Source organism: Stegastes partitus, unplaced genomic scaffold, assembly GCF_000690725.1.
Source record: "Stegastes partitus isolate 25-593 unplaced genomic scaffold, Stegastes_partitus-1.0.2 Scaffold48, whole genome shotgun sequence".
NCBI classification, from domain to species: Eukaryota; Metazoa; Chordata; class Actinopteri; family Pomacentridae; genus Stegastes; species Stegastes partitus.
Window position 1 is genome coordinate 724,918 of NW_007577779.1, and position 19,186 is coordinate 744,103.

Genomic DNA, 19,186 nt, shown 5'->3' on the forward strand with positions numbered 1-19,186 from the left:
GTGTGTGTGTGTGTGTGTGTGTGTGTGTGTGTGTGTGTGTGTGTGTGTGTGTGTGTGTCAGCACCGCTAGTTTAGAAAACACTTCCACAAGGCAGTAAAAGTGAGGCAGGCGAGCAGACAGGTGAGGGAATCTACAGGAAGACATCCAACGGCGGAAACTTGCTCAATTTGACTTGCATAGGCAAGAAACAACACAGACACAAAACACCCAGCCGGCTTCATGGCCAATTTATGTATCACGCTGGAAACATTATGAGCCCCTGTGTCAGGTAAATGTGTTTGGAGTGATGGGAAGGAATGATTTTGACAGCGAGTAAAAATAATAAATAGACAAATTCATCTCCATAAAAGCTTTCAAGAATTCAATCTTGGTCAGCAACTGTCTGCTATCTATATAACTGACAATGGGCTTCCCCCCCCCCCCCTTTTTTTTTTTTTAAATCTCACACTCCTGTTGTGTTCTGTTCGCTATGATTATTCCTTCTACCCTGTGGTGTTTTTTTAGTGGAAATTTAAAAAAAAAAAGGATTTAATCATTTTTAAATCAAGCTTTAACTAATGCACATAAGGCCATTAGACTAACTTTAAAATCGGGATTAATTCTGAGCCAAATCAAATTAAGGACAGCATTTTAACTAGGTTTATATTGCAATTTAAAGTGAGATTACATTTAATCAGGTTGCACTGAAATTCAAGACTCATTTAAACCCTAATCAAGGATCAATTCTAAACTGTCACTTGTTTAATTTGCTCAGATGGATTCATTTATTAAGATGACACTCAGGGGTTAGAGCATCAAAGGCAAATAGCAAAGACGTGAATCAACACTTCTCTGACACAGTCTTAACAAAGCATGCTTCTAAACTATGCAATAAAGCAAAACTGATACAACACAATTAAATCAACATGCGTCTATGCTCTGTTACCTCCTATTATGCTGTCATTATTTAATTGATTTGGTTTCAGATTTATAGTGTATATAAAGTGATTGTCGAGTAGCCCATTGTTTCATCTTCGGAGTCCTGACTGCTTGAATGGAGGTTCTGCAGAGAACGAAAGAAAGAAAGAGAGAGATAAAGACAAAGAGGGAGACAGCACAAGAGGCCGAGACATCTGCTCAGGTATCTAATGATGATGCTGCGGGGGAGGAAAAGAATAAGATATGGAGGTCACGTTTGCTGGCACGGAGTCTCCATCTGTCCCCTGAGGTTAGTGGGGTGAGCCAAGGATGATGGTGGGGCTGGAGGGGGGAAAAGGAGCTGGTGGATTGTGGGGAGTGTTGTAGCAGACTTGGGGACACTGCTTGCCAGCTCAATTTTTATCCTAGAGGCCAAGCAAACAGTAAATGCTGTGTGATTTTTATACAGGCAGTCCATCGTCTCGGGGATCTGCAGACTCTCGCCGCACGCAAGATGAGTCCAGGATCTGGTGTGGTTTGAGTCGATTTGCCCTCTCAGGTGAAGTCAAAAAGGGTCGTGCTCGTGTGACTGAGTGTGAATTGTATCTGATCTTGGCTTCATGAAGTCGGGCTGAGGTTACATGAAGAGACTGAAGCAATTGACAGACCTAATTTTGCAAAAGTTTTTCAAGCTGTTTGGAGCAGCCCACATACCAAGTACATCAAAAAACAGTTTGCAAGTGTGCCCACAAGAAAACTGGTAAAGAGCGGTCATGCCAAATACTGATCAGATTATATTAAGTTATATATAAACCGTCCTTACTTTAGCACATAAAGCATAGTGTTGTATGTGCAGGAACATTTATACATTTATAACTGTCATCTTTTCTTTCATGTCTTGTCATTAAAGAACATTTCCTAAGAGAAAAGAGCTTTGTGACACGTAAGCCCTCGAAAAAATCTTTAGCGACAGTCGCTGAGACAAAAGCACTAGTTAGGCACAAAGAGGAAACATTACAGGATGTGTTATGGCAAATGTTCAACAAATTACAGACAGCATAAATCGATTACAGGGCATGATTATGATCTAAGGTCATATATTCCACATCTTCAAGAGTCTATAAATCAATTCCCTATCTACAGGACTGATCTCAAGTGAGCTCGATAGTTATTGACCAGATGTTTTTACCTTTAAATAGGTGTTTAAGCAGAGAGACGGGAATAAGCTGCCCTGGTTACACATTCCTGAATGGCTGCCCACATCTCTGATTTCAGCAATTCAAAGAGACCTTGTGTTACACCAGAGACAGCTGTTTCCTCTGGTTGGAAAAGGCGTTACGATAACTTTTTTTTGCAGCCTCTACCGTTACATCCATGCCAACTTAAAGTGAGGACAAATAACTCACTGGTTATTGGTTAGGGGAAATAAATATAATGGTAATCCTGTCTGATTTGAATGCTTGAAATACTCTGCACACTGTGATTGGGTTGGACAACGAGACAATAACACACTAGACTGCGAGCATACCAATTTGTCAGCTGTCAGAGATTTTGCCGTACTGCTAATAGTGTGATAATAATCCCTTCAATATCCCTTGTTGCGTGGGCTTTTTCACATAAGACTAATGATAAGTGCATTTCATTTGGGTGCACTGTCAGTGCATTGCATACTTAGAAAGGCATTGAATGTAACCATCATCAATTATTGTTCGTTACACGTGTGCCTTTACTGCTATGAGAACTAAGAACCATTAATGGTTAGGGCACGTACCACATAAGTGCAGTGACATCCTGGTTGGAGTCCCAGCTGGATAGATCATGTGCTGCATGTCATTCCCAAGAGACAACCTCCAAGGCTAAGAAATGAAGACAACACCAAGTGCCAAAAACTGCAGTTTCTTAAATGGCCATTTCAGGCTTATCAATCCACATATACCTCCATGTTAAAATGCTCGATTTTAGAGCGGAAGAAAAACCCACATGTACATCCTGGTACAAGAAAACGTTTTTTGGCTAATTTCCACATTCTTGACAAATGTTGTGGGGGTGAATCATTATATAACTCAATGATTTAAATTGCATTAAGTCTTATGCATAAAGCATGAGTAAGGGTGGGGCTGCTTTGAGTAACAAGTCGATATCATCACAGGAGAGTTCAGGCCAAGGTCAAGAGACGTTTGCACGGCCAACCTCAGCTCCACCTCTTTGTTTATTTTCGTATTAGGCGGGAGTTGAAGGGAGTTAGAAACTGACAAGATGGCGATAGCAGAAGTCACCACACTGAGCATCAAAATTGCTGTGGGGTGACATCACAGGGGATTCACCCATCTTTATATACAGTGAATGGTCATTCCATTGGTCTTGTTTTACCAATTTCCTGTTGAATTTCAAATTTCCCCTTCCCCACACATAAAGAAGAGGGTCTCTACCATTACAAAAAAAAGTCTGTTTGACCATTGTGGAGAATGTTGCACACCAAAATACCCAGGAAATCATGTCCTTATGTGGCTTCACTAAGCTGAACAACCGATGTCCACTAACCAGTCCAACGAAGCTGATTATAACTCGCAAAATCAACTCAGCGTTTATGAGCGCTTTGACATGAAAGAGGCGATGCTGGCAACAGATGACTAATTACAAACATAGATGGGTCTACTGGCACCACACTGGAATATTTTACAAAGTAAGAACAAACTGTAGTATTAGAGACATGGGAAGATTTTAAATCACATCATATGCATTAAAAGCAACAGAGCCGAAGCAGGTAAAGCAAGAAGGAAAGCCAGCAAATAACCACAGACTGTGTGAATGCTTAAGTTGACAGTCTTATCAATATCACTACCAAATTATGAGGGCATGAGTACATCCGACTATAATTACAATTGCTTTTTGTATTAAATGAATGCATAGATTAGGTGTTTTCTTCTGGCATATAAGAGTCTTATTCTTTCAGTTGCGATACTGGTGGTTTTAAATGGAAAAGAAAGGACATAACGAACAATGAAATGGCTTTGAAAAAAAAAACCTTATCTGCAACAAGCTTTGTGTGATCTTCAAGAAATGGTGATGCTTTTTTCCAACAGAACTGATTGGACAGTAGGCAGTGTTTTAATGTGCATGGATCTAGTATCTCATTTATAACCTGCTCTGGAGCAAGTTAGACATTTCCCAAAAGTTACTATGGTGAGGTGCGAAGTGAATCACTGACATAGTCTTGGAAACCCAGAGTTAAACCTAAAGTTATCCTGATAACCTCTAATCCTGCTTCACAATACAGGCCTCAGGTCTGCTTAAAGACATATTAGATTTGATATTAGATATATTAGATTGGGCAAGTAGTCTATAAAGTGGCATAATTAACTTAAAAAATAATTAATTTGCATGATTTGCCAAAAAATATTTCTAATTGATAATACTCTAAAAACAGTTTCACCCATACGACTTGCTAAACTCAAAGACTTTTCTTTTTCTTTATTTTGTGTACTATGGTGCTCACATGCATAGCGTGTATTCATGTCATATCACAGCACTGTGCAGGTGTTTGCGCTCTCACCCCCAAACCTGTCCTTTCTTTTTTTTCTTTGTCACCTAGTCTCTGACACAGAAAAATAACGGTCTTGTTCACCTCTCTGTATGAAACACAAGGTGACGACCTCCCACCAGAATGTAAAGTGCATCTTTTTTTCTCTCTTTAAATGCTTCAGGATGAATCACAAGAAAAAAGAAAAGGGAAAAAAGAGGGGGGTAGTTTCAGGGGCCTGTGCTATTGATTCAATTTCTATGACCACAAATACTTTAAAGCATAATAAGCCTATGCTTCAAGTCCCTATACCCTTTCAAGACTTGAAATGGCCTTGCCGTTACCTACAAATCACAGCTCTCCGCAAAGCCGCCCTCTCTGGAGTGATATGTCAGTGACCACAGGGGAGGAGAGGAAAAAACAGAAGGCAACAGACACAAGCAACCCTCTGAAAAATGTAATGGTTTTTGTTGAGGATTTAGCCAGTGGTATGGCAGTGTGCAAGTATCATTCATGTTCCAGACACAGCAGATTCTCTGGGGAGATGGTGAATATTAAAGGGCTTTGCAGGAGCCTTCCTCATGAAAGCTCTTGACAGGAGATTTGTTTATGACCTTCAAAAAAGGAGGAGGAAGTCAATGATAGCTCTGACTGCCTCTTTTGCATCTCAAGGCAGTCTCTGGCAAAGAAAAAAAAAGGCTGCTGCAGTTTCAATTTCAAGTATTTACTGTTGTCACCAGAACTGTGCAGCTCTTCCTCTTGCATTCATCACATAGGCCCAGTTCTTTTAAGTGCAGTGTGAACGTAACAAGGCATTAGCTGTCTTGAAAAACAAAACAAAAAAAACATATTGGCTCAGGAAGGAAGACCTAGTTATATTGTTTGCATCAAGGCACCAAAGCCAAGACAGTCAACATTTTTAGAAAAATAGAAGATATGAAAGCGGGAGCCAGGGGGACTGCTGACAGAAATTATTAAACTGACACTCAGATTCATTCATTAAATTATTGCTGACCACGGATGCCTCAACTTCTGATGCGGTGCTCTCGTTTCACCATGAACCAACTCCAAGCTGTCAGCATCAAAACAAACACAAATCAAAACATAAGTTAAAAAAGAAAAGGTATTTTTAGAATCTCCTGAATGAACAGAAGTGTTGACCACATCCCTGACTAAGCACAACAGCAGAGTTGAAATACTTGCAAAAATTAAAATGTACTGTAAGCTATCTGTCTTCATGTATTCACTTAAAGAAGTCAATTCTAATAAAGAGCTTGGCGTTGTCTCTACAAATAGATTCATGATAATTGCCTGAGAGAAGAGGCACGTAAGAGCAAAAGAAACCCTCAAACTGCCAATTTAAGCAATATGACTGTGTCTGACATGTTTTGTTGCTCACCATTGCCTCTGTGTAAAACTGCCAAGTGAGAATTAAAAGCAAAAATCTCTCCTTTCACACAAACTGAAACACCAAGGCACTTCTGATGATGAAACAGCTATAACTGAACCAGCTCGCGAATAAACGTTCGTGTGATCTGTTACAACAAATGGGCTACAAATAATAAAAAGATGGCCCAGCTTCACATGGGATGACCTGTCTGTTTCTGTGCTTTGCCGCAACTCCCAGGCCGCCACGCTTCCATCACAGACACAGAGAATCGATCACAGCCTCAGCTCATCATTATAGTGCAGTGGATCCTCATCCAGAAGTAAATACTTAATGAAGCTCTTTGTCTGGCAGGTGGACCAAAGCCTTGACTCTCAATGAGCTGGTTTAGAGAGCGTCCCAAGCACCGAATCATTCCAATGCAAGCATGTGGCACCTTTAATTTTCAAATATTGTCCTCGCCTCTGGAGATTTTTTACTGGGTGAACTGGTGCAACTGTTATTAAACTGAGCAAAAGAAAGCAGCAACATGTCCATCTAAGCTAGAGCTGCAACCATTGATTGATTAGCTATCAGATATCAAAATGAGTGGTTTGTCTGAAAAAGAAATCTGTGATTCCAGTTTCTTAGATGCGAATATTTTCAGGTTTCTTTTCTCTTCTGTGATAGTAAACTAAATATATTTGGGTTGTGGACAAAACAAGACATGTTAAGATATCATCATGGGCTGATTGTTAATTTTCAGCATATTCTGAGATTTTAGAGACTAGACTAGCTGTTTAATTGAAAAAGTAATCAGCAATGAAAATAACTATTAGCTGCATCCCTAAGTTAAGTTACATTGAGGAAATATGACTATTACACTAATGCCTGTGTGAAAAGATTCCTGGTAAGAATTAAGCAAGAACAAATAATATGTGAAACATCTCAGAATATGTTCTCAGTATGACTCTGCAGCCTTCCAAAGCAGAGCAAAATGCAAAATCAATCAAAAGGCTGCTCATAAAAATGTATAACTGTAGTTTTCCAGTGTTCTGATGACAAAAAGTGAACAACTGGTGAAAAATGTTTCAATATCGAGTAACTCTGACAGTCTTGTAACTTATTCATGCAAAAGTAGTCAAACTTGCACAGCGCAACGTTGACAGCAGACAAAGGCTATAATCGACACAAGTTTCAGTGTTCAAACAGTGTGATGCGTATTTCACTTTTGCACAACCTCGCACAAGCACTGATTAGCTCAAGTTTATGCATGCCAAAAGAAAGGATGCCTGTGAAATGCGCTGCCGGAAGGCTTGTTTTCTTCAGCAGCTTACAGTCTATCACCTTAGCGCTTCCCATGGCCTGCCAGAGCACAGCGGGATGCATGTACATCTCTCAGTGGCCTTTGGTGGCAAAAGCCAGTTTCACACATCATCCTATTTCCACAAGATTATATTTAAAGCTGCTGGTCCAGCAAATTTCAGTGCATTCCGCAATTATGCTTACTAAACCGTGGACAACAATGACAACAAAATTAGAGAATCATCTTTCTCTGATAAATTAAAAGGCAGAAACCGAAGACCAACACAGACATAATTAGTGCACATTTCTAATAGTAATCTATTTTTTTGGCCAGGAAGAAAAGCTGGTTTTACTGACCAATCAATAAAGTCCATGAAGTCAATAAAGACTAATGTCTGTTGCTGTACAACTTATTACACGTGCCTGATCCATCTTCATTTGGGGTAAATGAGAGGACTGTCTTTGGAAATTAGTCAGCTCTTTCAACACAGTTTAACTACACCAGAGGTCCAAGACTGTCATTTCTTAGCAAAGAAAACCATAATCCAGGAGAAGTAAGAAGTAAGAAGTAAGGCACGGGTACAATGCAAATACAAAGCTATAAGATTTTTTTTTTAAATGGTATAAATACTGGAATCTAGTGCTCCACACAAGCATGTTAGTCTATAAAACGCAAATGCCATTATAAAAAAACAGCATTGGCATTTTTCTCAGCACATGGTTCCTGGTTTCATAGTGTCTAATCATTGCGTTATAGCTTTGGAATGGGATTTTAAAGAGTCATTTAGCCCATAAAAGTTATTGGATAATTTTAGAGTTCTCAAATCTCTGTACTTGTGTGAAACCCACTCAGGCTTGTCTGACCAACAGGAGTCACACACACCCATAGAGGAAAGGCAGAGCTGAATGATGGCAGGAAAAAGAGAATATTCAGGCTTTCTCCCTTTTTGCTTCCCCATCACTCTGGGCTATTTCGTGCTTTGAGATTTTTTTATTTTTTTTTGCTCTGCACATAGAGCAGAAAATAATAACTTCTCATGAATAGCAAGAGAGGGAGAACAACACAGAGAGGAAGAGAAAGGGTAAGATGATCGTTTAAAGCAGCACATAAAACTCTGCCCTCTCTCTGCCGCCCTCTTTTTTATTCTTTTTTTTTTTTTTTTTTTAAAGCAGCACATAAAACTCTGCCCTCTCTCTGCCGCCCTCTTTTTTATTCTTTTTTTTTGTTTCCTCCATCAATTGTTACTTCATCTTGATAACGTCCAGAGCTGTCAGTGTGCATGGACCGCACAAAGCACAACTCAGCCTCCCTCTGTCACACGCTGCAGACTACAAATGTGATGCTACACACGCTAGCCGAAGCTAACGTCCACTAACTTCACTCACCACGGCGTTCTTCAAGGTGGCCCTCGTGGTGAAGCCTTCAGCTTTTATCTCCGTCTTCTTCGTCGACATTACGACAGCTGCCGTCGTCTGAACTGAGTCGAGCGACAAAATAAATGTTGCTTTGACAAATTAATATTTGCTCCTTAAAAAAAAAAAGAACTTGACGCCCGTTGGTTTTTTTGTAGTGGTTGCTATGCAACTTCGGAGACGCTTTGGTCTGGTTGCTGCGGAGACGTGTTGCCATAGCAACTCCAGGCCACTGCTGAAAATACGTAGATCAAAGTGTCGTGAGTGTTAGCCAGTGGAGGAGTGTTCACCAATAATAATAATAATAATAATAATAATAATAATAATAATATAAAGAAGCATTAAATGGGCTGTACTTTTTGTTTTCGTTTCATTCTTTTTAGAATATAGTAATATATCAAGTTATTGTAAAGATTTTACAGCCAAACACTTACTCAGTGTCAGAAATATTGTATTATTATAGCCTAGTTATTCTTTCATTTGTGTTTTCTTTTGTGATGTCTTTTTTTCCTTCGGACTTCCAGCTACCAGGTAATGTTCCCATAACACTGGCTGATATCACCTACAAGTTTAAAAAATGTTTTAAAGTTTTAATTTATTGTTCAAAGAACGTTTTAGGGATGATTATCTTTTCAAATCATGTTTCTGCAAGGTTAAAAATTTAAAGACAAGATCAAACGTTTTAGGTGCAACCTTCAGAGGACGTTTGGAGAACAAATCATGTTATATGAAAACAATGGAAGAAGATTTTTAAAGCAACATTCAAAAAATGTTTTCAACATGTTGTTGAGGCCTCAGATGATAAATAAATAAATAAATAAATAAATAAAATGCTCCTTTGATGTGATGCATTAACAAAGGTGGAACATTATGCCTGCTATTGTTAAGGTAACATATTGCAGAACATTGTTCTGGAGAACATTTTTGTTTGCCTTCCACAATGCTACATTAGAAAAAAACTTTCAAAAAACCTTTTTCTTTTTTTCTTTTATTTTTAAGAATGATAGCACATAACAGTTTGGCAGTGTTATGACAAAACATTGTTAGAATGTTTGTGGTTGCTCCACATTTAAGAAGAACCTAGTGAGAACCTCCCACTCAAATTTTTATTTTTATATTCTAGCTAAAACAGTTTTGTTCAAAAAATGTTCTGAGAGTGTTCTGAAATGTTCTAGTAATGTTTTTAGCAAGAAGTGTATTCAATGTTCCCAAAATGTTCATCTGAAGGTTTAAGATTAAATTTGAATATGACATTTTCGAAATGTTGTTCTTAAAACATTTTCTGTATGTTGCATTGAGAACATTGTTGTCATGTGACATTGTGGGAACGTTTAATGGCAGAATGTTCTGTAGTGGGTTCCTTCAACACTGACTAAACATTCTGAGAATATTGCAGACATAGTGTTCTACCACTATGAATATGTCACATGACAGAAACGTACTGTTCACATCTTGAAAACGTTTTCAGAATGTTGGCTGTAGAACATTCTGCTTTTGTAATTTTCCAAACATCCTCTGAATGGTCCAGTTCAACATTATTGAAAATGAGATTTTGAATTTTTTTAAAAACATTATATTGAAATGTTTTCTTTAAAACATTATCAGAACTTGTAGATAATGTTAGTCAACGTCGTGGGCACATTCCCTGTCTGTTGGGTTGATGTTTCTGATACCTAATTTTCTTATTATCATGAGGTTGGAGTCGTCCAGTCTTTATCATTTGCAAGCTGCTATAATGTAACTCGAATAGCCTGCCGAAAGATTTGCACTGCATTTTACTCTTTGGTTCAATGATAGCAGTGGGTCAAACGGGTGCTCTCCTTACTTCATTTAAACTAATGGGCTACAACAGTGAAAAGATGACCTAACCTCACGCTGTCTTTTTCCTTCTGCAGCAGCTCCCGGGCCACTTCCATCACAGACACAGAGGATCAATCACACTCTCGGCTCATCATTATACTTATGCAGTGGACCCTCATCCAGAAGTAAATACTTAATGATGCTCTTTGTCTGGCATTTAGACCAAGGCCCTGCCTCTCAATAAGCTGGTTAGAGAGCGGCCTGAGCACTGAATCATTCCAATTTAGGGATGTGGCACTTTTAATCTTCCAATATCGTTTTTGCCTCTGGAGACTTTCTTGGGTGAACTTGTGCAACTGTTATTAATCTTCAGTGCACAGGCAATTTCTCTAAAAGCCCCTATTTGTTTTTTATGGCTCCATTGAGAGAGGAGCGTATAGCAGCAGAGAGGGAGACTGTAAACAAGGTATGCAGGGAAGGCAAGTTATGTCCCTGTCAGCATTCAATGCTGGTCTCTCCTTCTTTCTCTCTCCGCTTCCCCTCAGAGGATTAAAAAGAGGAAGAGGGGAGTTTTCAGAAAGCAAACTGAGCAAACTGGAGCGTCAGCATGAATTCAGCTGGACTGAGAAATGATTGTTCAAGCAGCGCTGCACTATCTCACTCCAGTGAGTGTGTGGAGGGGAGTGGAGCTGGTCTTTATGAATTGTAGAAACAGACCTTGCAAGAATGATGTGTAAAATCTGAAAAATATTGTTAGCTAAGGCCAAAACACGCGTGTATGTATATATCTGCACCTCAGGCTCTTGCCGTCGATCGCTAATATTTCAGCTTCTTACGCACTTTTCAAGGGCACGCGTGCGGTGTCCACATTGATTGACATAGTGAAGGTTCATTTGCATTTTCCACCACTAATGATGTATTGTGGGTAACCAGGTGGTTCGGCAGGTAGGAAAATAATGAGGGAGAAATAACAGCATCCAAAAGATACTGCAATACACTATGCTTTGATGACAGTGGGTTTTTTTTTTTTCGCCATCTACACTGTGTCGTCATGGTTTGATCTCCGGCTCATTTGTTGGGCCACCTTCAGGCTCGGCAACCAATGTCCACTGTGTGAGAAAACAGCAATTATGATATCATTAGAGCAGAAACTGGTACCTACAAAGCAGAAGGACCCAGAGGGGGCCAGCAGAAGAATCTCAGTAGGAAAAGCAGAGCAAGAGACTTTGCTGCGGAGTCAGTGGCCCCCCAATTACCATGAAACAAGACAAACAGCCATTAGAGTAGGCCATTAGGCAGTAGGGAGAGCGGCCAGGGGCTTATTGGGTTTGTCAGGTTGTGAAAGTCACACAAAGCGTACAAGGTATGTGGCTGTGATAAATGCCATCCACTGCAAAAGTGAATCAGGATCGTTGTATGTGCCATTTGCTACCGTGTTACATTTTTTTATGACTATGAAACCAGACCGGGAAAAATGCAACCTAAGATATATCAATATCCTATAGTAACCCTATAGGTGATTTATATTAAACATTAAAGCCTTAGAAACCCATGAAATTCAATGAAACTGCACCATCATAACAGCACTCTTAAGTCCAATAGACAATTTAGTTCTCCCACCAGGAATATTACTGAAATATTGCAGTAAATAGATGTCACAAGTATCATATTGCAGGAGATTTTTTAAAGCAATAGCATGTAGTGTATTTATTCACATATAATCAAATACAAAGCGAGACTATTATCAGTGTCAACACAGGACTCTTAAATCCCCCTAAATTAATTTGATCTGACATTATATTGAGCAACATTTAGTTATTAAAGTCCCTGCATCCTCTCTATAGTTATTTTTACTTGTGCATGGCTGATGCCCTTTGCAGGAGTGTGTGGGCATGCACAGACCAGGCTAAACACCCTCCTGATTTTTTCTACACGACTGATGTCTTGAACACCGCATGCTACGGCCATTTTTTTTTTTTTTATCAGTGCAAGGACTTTGCTGATAAATAATTCTCAATATGACAGCACCCAGCTTTCCACTGAGCAGAGGTCCAATCAGTCCGAATAGGAACCACAAGATAAATCTGACTGACCACAAATCTAATAAACAGTTTAGGAAAGTAGAAGAGCACATCATCTATATATTTTTTTTCAGTTTATCTCATATTTTTATTGACAACTTTGCCTCTTCAGCCCTCTGAAAATGCAAGAAATCAGTCCAACAACATTTGTAACATCACTCGAGGGCATATTCAACTTTTGATAAATGATTTTGAGTGAGCCAAGAAGAAGTCCACCAGAGGATAGCAGTAGATGGGTGCAGCATAATTTTAGCATCAAAAACCTGCTTTTGCATTCTTCTAATGTGACAGCGTGGCACTGATGTAACTTCTTTGGCAGAACAGTGGCACAATGGCTATAAAAACCTCAATTTCAAGCCAGGTGTCTCTGTTTGGAGTTTGCATGTTGCCAAGTGTGCAAGTGTGCTACCTGGTTTCTCTCAGCATGCGCAGCCACTGTGTTTGCTTGCCTTGTGCCCGGTGCATGCTGGAATAGGCCCTAGCCCGTGACCCTGAACTAGAAAAACAGAAAATATGAAATATGACTGACTGAATAAATAATCTATTCTGTGAATCAATACTGCTCTTTTTTTTTTTTTCTTTTTTTAAAATTACTTAACAGTACCCTGTGGAGTTTTGTTTGACCGCTGATGGCAATGTAGAGAAATATTTCAGATATTATATTCCTTTTTCTAAACCTCTAAAAATGAACAAACTAATTTAAGCATTAAACACATTTGTTAGGTGGTGGGCACAAGCTCAATGCATTTTAGCGATAAAGCTGAACACAAGTACAGCCACTTTTCTTCAAAATGAAAAACTTTCAGGTGTCTTTGGGGAATCTACGCTCAACTTGGACTGTCTCCATATAATACATTGCACCGAGGCACTGCTTTTGGAAACTGTGAGAAAAGCAGATTGGAATTTTATTACCTCCCATTCTTACCAATGATTATTTTTTCTTTAATTTTGCATTTACAACAATAGCTGCAAATGCACCTCCAGTGATGTAATTATCAAATTGACTTTCGTGACCACAAAACCCACATCAAAAATCTCACAGTACAATAAATCCTTTAATGGAGAATCCTGTGAACATAAAGTTTAGAAAAGATGGAACTGAGATGGATTATCGGTATAATGTCCCTTTAGTACGGATCTCTTGAAAGTGCCTCTCTGAGAGCTGTCATCAAACACTGTCATAAAACTGCAAATGTCAGAAATACCCCAAACACAGCACTGCTAGCTTTGTTTTTGTTACAAACAATAGCAGTTCGGGTATCCAGACTGTAGTCTGCTTTCCCCCAGAGCCCTGATAAATCCAAAGGCATAGATCTCTTCAAACGGCGGGGCAGTTGTTGAGAATACTTGATATGGGCACAGAGTTGCAAGGCCTCACTCACAAAGCCACAGTGTATTGATCTTCATGCATTATAGAAGCCACTTTGAGGCCAGCTGATATTGGAAGGCATAGCTTGCACCCCTGCGGAGCACAAACTCTAACATGCCCACTGGACCATAGCAGCAATAATCAGACACTGGCCCAGATGATAAACATATGGATATTACATTTATAATTGTATCACTGCATTCTGGTTCGTAACGGTTTACATGATTGTCTTTGTTGTAGATAATACATCCTTAAGTTCATGAGTGGTGTATGTTTCATTGAGCCTGACAGACTTTAATCTTAAGTAAATTACAGGCCATTGTGTCACTGTGGGCTGTAGCGCTCTCTCATTTTAAATCGTTAAAGTAAATCCATTGAATGTTGCATGCCTCACAGCATGGCCTCACCGCCGGCGCTTTTTAGCAGCCTCGGCAACACCTAACCCCCAAGAGAATAAAGCTTTGCTGTCACCCACAGGTCAATGTCACATGAACCTGAATGTGTGAACAGTGACACCAGTGATCCCACCGGGGCACACAAAAGCCAGCCGCGTCTGTGCACCACTCCACCGTGGACATGGTGTTAGGGATGGAGAGGAGCAGGGACGGAGAGGGAAAAGTGAGAGTGAAGGGATAATGGTGTTTTAAAATTTGTAGTATCTGCTTTCGAGAGGCCTGTTGAAAAGTCCGTTTTTGTAGGTCAGAACCGCCAACTTAGAGTGAATAGGAGGCCAGGCGAAAAAAAAGATGTTTTCAAATGTGTCTTTTTTATCTGTACTTGCCGAGTAAATGTATCTGTATTTGTCCAGCTGTGTTTTTGAGGACTAGTTTGAGTTTTAGACCACTGGAATGGAGAGGACATTTTAGGTGGTCCTACCCCTTCAAAGAGTTAACCGAGGGTTAAGGAGTTAGCTATAGGCTAAAGTTAGATAAAGGGGTTGGGCTGCACCCACACTAATAAAAAAATCTCCAGCTCTCCACATGTCCAGACAAGCATCTTAGCTCTGATTCAGATATTGTCTCTGTACACACTGACATGCCTCAAAACACATATCACATGAGCATTTATGAACACTGGGAATGCTGATGCTGGTGTTACTGTGAAGCAGGGGTTGGTTGCAGCAAAGGCGGAAAGTAAGACAACAAACTTTATCAACTGCACAACAGCTGCTAGTATAGACAATAACGTAACTAACATGTGTTATCCATGCTGAATTAACTGATATTAGTCAAGGCTGATGTCACATGATAGAAGCATGACAAATCAGAAAGTCAATTTCAACCAATCAGAAGTGAACATGAATGTCCGCACCATCATTTTCAAAAAGTCTCAATTCTGCCTGTTGCAGGAGAATACAACTGAGTATGCAACTACTCAAACACCTATATAAATATATATATATATTTATTCACATATGTTAAAATTTAATGAGAACATAATCATAGGATTAAAAAATACCATAATATGGAAAATGCACAAAAAGTTCATGTGAAATTTTGGGAGGCACAGAGCTGCATAGCAAGTGAACTGTCAAAGAAAACTTTGATAAGATATTTTTTAAGCTCCTCGTGTGTTGGAAGGTACAAGATAGTCAGAACAGATATCTTACAAGGCTTTGATGTAAACGTGACTTGCAAAAATCAGGATATCCAGAATGTAACCATCCAAAGATGACATGAAGAAAGTCAGATGATGACTCATGTGAAAGCTTGCTTCACACAGTCTGATAGGAGCTTCTATGACGCACGCTGGGCTATGTAAAGAATTATATTTAAATTGATGTGCTTCGTGGCCTCTGGCTCTTAGAATAGATTCGGTCTGTGTGGTTTGCAATAAGCCGACAGTACAAGTGAAACGAAGATCACTGCTTTTTTTTCCGTTGCAAAATATGTTTCTGTGGATGTTGTTGTCAGAAAATACTCTATTTTCACGCCAAAATGTGGTCAGTAGCATTTGCAAAGTTCTTCTTTTTGTTTTTCATATATTTTTTTGTCCTTATTGGATAGGACAGAGAGAGGGAGACAGGAAAGTAGGGGGAGAAGAACCTGCAGCAAAGAGTCATGTGCCGGACTCGTACTGACTACCAGTGCGTCGGGGACTTTAGCCCCTGTGCATAGGGCGCCAGCTCAACCAGGTGAGCTACAGCAGCGCCCCTAGAGTTCTTCATTTTAAGGGTTCTAAAACAGTGTGGCCACTAGACATAAGCGCAACAAAAGTTGTGTGTTTTAAATTGAAAATCTATTAGTGTGTGTGTGTAACCTTAGTGGTGATGGTAAAGGTTAGGATGTAGCACACACAAACACATGACAACACACTGACTGCCATGTGATGAAGCTTTCTAGAACATGGTTGGTGTGATTCTAGTAATGATAAGCAGCTGATTTTTTTCATCACAACCGATTTGTTCCGTAATGTTTTATTTTGCTTAACATAGCCAACTGCAACTCCTAAAAATTGCACATATACGAGTAATTTGCATCAGCAAATACATTTTATGTAACCTAATGCAATTTAAATGTAGATTCTTCAGAAACACATTTGGGAAGTTGAATTTGTGCTATATTAAAATACTTTGAAAATGGAAATTAGCTTGCTGAAAGCTTTTCTGTCCCTGTTGTCAGCTGTTCATCTGGTGGTTCGACCTATTGCTCTTCCTATAAGGCTCTAATCATGCAGCCAAGGAATTCTCTGCTCGCCTGCATCTAAAAAAAATCGAGACTGATGTTTTAAAGATATTTGTGGGGGCAGAAGATCTGATAAGAAGTTCAGTGTTCCACTGGTGTTACATGGTCACAGTAAGAAATGCCATTTGCTACATTAAGTGACGACTGAAACACAAAGTAATCACAGGAAATTAGGAAGTCACATAGTCAGGTTTACCAGAGCAGATTCCGACTTTAATGCACCATTTTGTTTGTATCCAAATACTATTAGATCAAAAAAAAAAAAAGAACACGAAAGACTGTCAATGTTGACAGCAAACATTTAGATAATGATCTAAAAACAAGGGCGTGGATGATACAACTTATCGCCCATAAATTACATTTTCAAACTCATCCACATTAGTCTAAGTTAGTCTAAGTGTAACACAGAGAGAATGAACGTCTCTCTCCATCTTACGTACATATTTTTTAATCAAACAATTCAAACGCATTCCCCTCTTATTCATGCACACAATGACACACACAAACACAAACAGAACATCCCCGCGGCGACAAACTGTGTCTGGCAGAGCAAATGCAATTTGCTTTAATTTCAGAAAAAAAACCAGCATGCCCCTCATTCACCTGACTGATGTTTCTCCGCTCCCTGTATAAAACATTCAAATAGAGAGAGACAAGCATTTATAAGGCCTATATATTTCAAAGCACATTCCCCTAAGTAAAGATGATACTGGGGATCCTATCAAATAAGGGCAGATGGAGGTAGTGAAAGGGGGGACAAGAGGAGTCCCCCCCCCTCCCCCCCAAGATCTAAAAAGTCATCTCTGCTCACATCACATCTGCCTCTCTATTCCTGCAGCAGGAGGCTTAAAGCCTGCCTCTCCACTGTTCCTGACATCTTGGCTCTGTTAATTGCAACATTTGCAGCCGTATTGGTATTCAGGTTAGGCCCTGGGAACAGATGGCGTTTAACTTTAAATATTATTAACACTTCCCAGGATTCAAGAATCTGGGTGGGGGTTATGAGGACAAGCAGACACACAGGTGAAATTATCACAATTTCCATAACAGGCATCACAGGAGGAAATACAAATTGCGATCATTTTCCAATTGTTGCCCCTTGTAGGTGTGTTTTGGCCACACTGTATAAAGAACAATGTAATGTGCTGCCTGTATATTTTCTGCATCATCATTTATATAAATGAAACTCAATTTGGATTGAAACTTAGATTTAAAACAATTGTAGCCACATATCAAAAAAGGACATCTCATTTAATATATAAAACAAAATATTTCAGTTTCTAACTGACATATATCTTAGCTAACAAATAGCTCTACCAATTAATGGACTGGTAATAATAATTATTATAAATGTTATGTCCTAGTAAGCATCAATATATCAATTAACATTTTTTAAAATGATTTCAAACAAATAAAATGGCAGAAGGAGACTCCAGTCCTGCTCCGGGTGCACCTCACATGGAGAAACTGACATATTTTGCTCTGGGCCAACACCAACACTTTCAGACTATGCATCATGAATGTCTTGCACATTTAAAAAAAAACACCCACAATATAATTCCTTGCACACATACAAGAATCTGTGCAAAATAAGTATTTCTCATATTAGTATTTTTTACTCATAGACAAATTTGTGCAGTACCAGTAATATGTGCTATCAACATGTGCGCTATTTTTCTTTTCCATCCAGAGGAATACGTCCATCCATCCATGATCTATACATATAATATATAATTGAATTTCCCTGGGATAAATAAAGTATTTTTCATTCATTATAATCCTCACTAGGGTCATGGGGGGCTGGAGCCTATCCCAGCCGACTTAGGGTGAAGGCAGGTTCACCTGGACAGGTAACCAGTCTATCACAGGGCCACACTTAGAGACAGACAACCAAGCACACTCACATTCACACCTACAGACAATTTAGAATCACCAATTAACCTCAACATGTTTTTGGACGAGGTTGCCGGTTCGCGTCCCGGTGGGGGCACCGGGATCTTTCTGCGTGGAGTCTCCATGTTCTCCCCGTGCAGCGTGGGTTCTCTCCAGGTTCTCCAGCTTCCTCCCACACAGTCCAGACACATGCTGAGGTTAATTGGTGATTGTAAATTGTCCGTAGGTGTGAATGTGAGTGTGCTTGGTTGTCTGTCTCTAAGTGTAGCCCTGTGATAGACTGGTTACCTGTCCAGGTGAACCTGCCTTCACCCTGAATCAGCTGGGATAGACTCCAGCCCCCCATGAACCTAGTGAGGATTAAGCGGTGTATAGATAATGGATGGATGGATGGATGTTTTTGGACTGTGTGGGAGGAAGCTGGAGAACCCGGAGAGAACCCACGCTGCACGGGGAGAACATGCAGACTCCACGCAGAAAGATCCCGGGTGTCCTCACTGGGATGCGAACCGGCGACCTTGCTGCGAGGCAACGGTGCTAACCACCGAACAATCTTGTCATACAGAAGAATGTGTGCATTGTGTAAATATCTACATGTGGAAGAATCAATACTTGTTTTTACTGATGCTCCCTACATGTTTTAACAATACCCTTTGCTGCTGTAAGACTGCAAATGTCCCCACTGTGGGATTCATAAAGCCTTATCTCATCTCATCTAAGTCATATCTAAGTGTGTGTCCTTTTAGAATGCATGTGTCATTTTAAAAATGTCATATTAAATTAACTCTTTTTACAGGCAATACACCTCCTCCTCCTCTGCCTCCTCCTATTTTATTGACCCTCTGAAAATCACAAGA

The 19,186-nt window shown here is 39.6% G+C and overlaps 1 protein-coding gene across 1 annotated transcript in view; it reads right to left on the reverse strand.

Moving 5' to 3' along the window:
• Nucleotides 1–8,544, reverse strand: part of pacrg (PARK2 co-regulated) — a 173,220-nt gene extending 164,676 nt beyond the window's left edge. The window contains exon 1 of the mRNA XM_008306857.1: nucleotides 8,476–8,544. Within this exon, the coding sequence (XP_008305079.1) occupies nucleotides 8,476–8,544 (69 nt within the window). The remainder of the gene's footprint in view (nucleotides 1–8,475) is intronic.
• Between the last annotated feature and the right edge of the window lie 10,642 nt (nucleotides 8,545–19,186).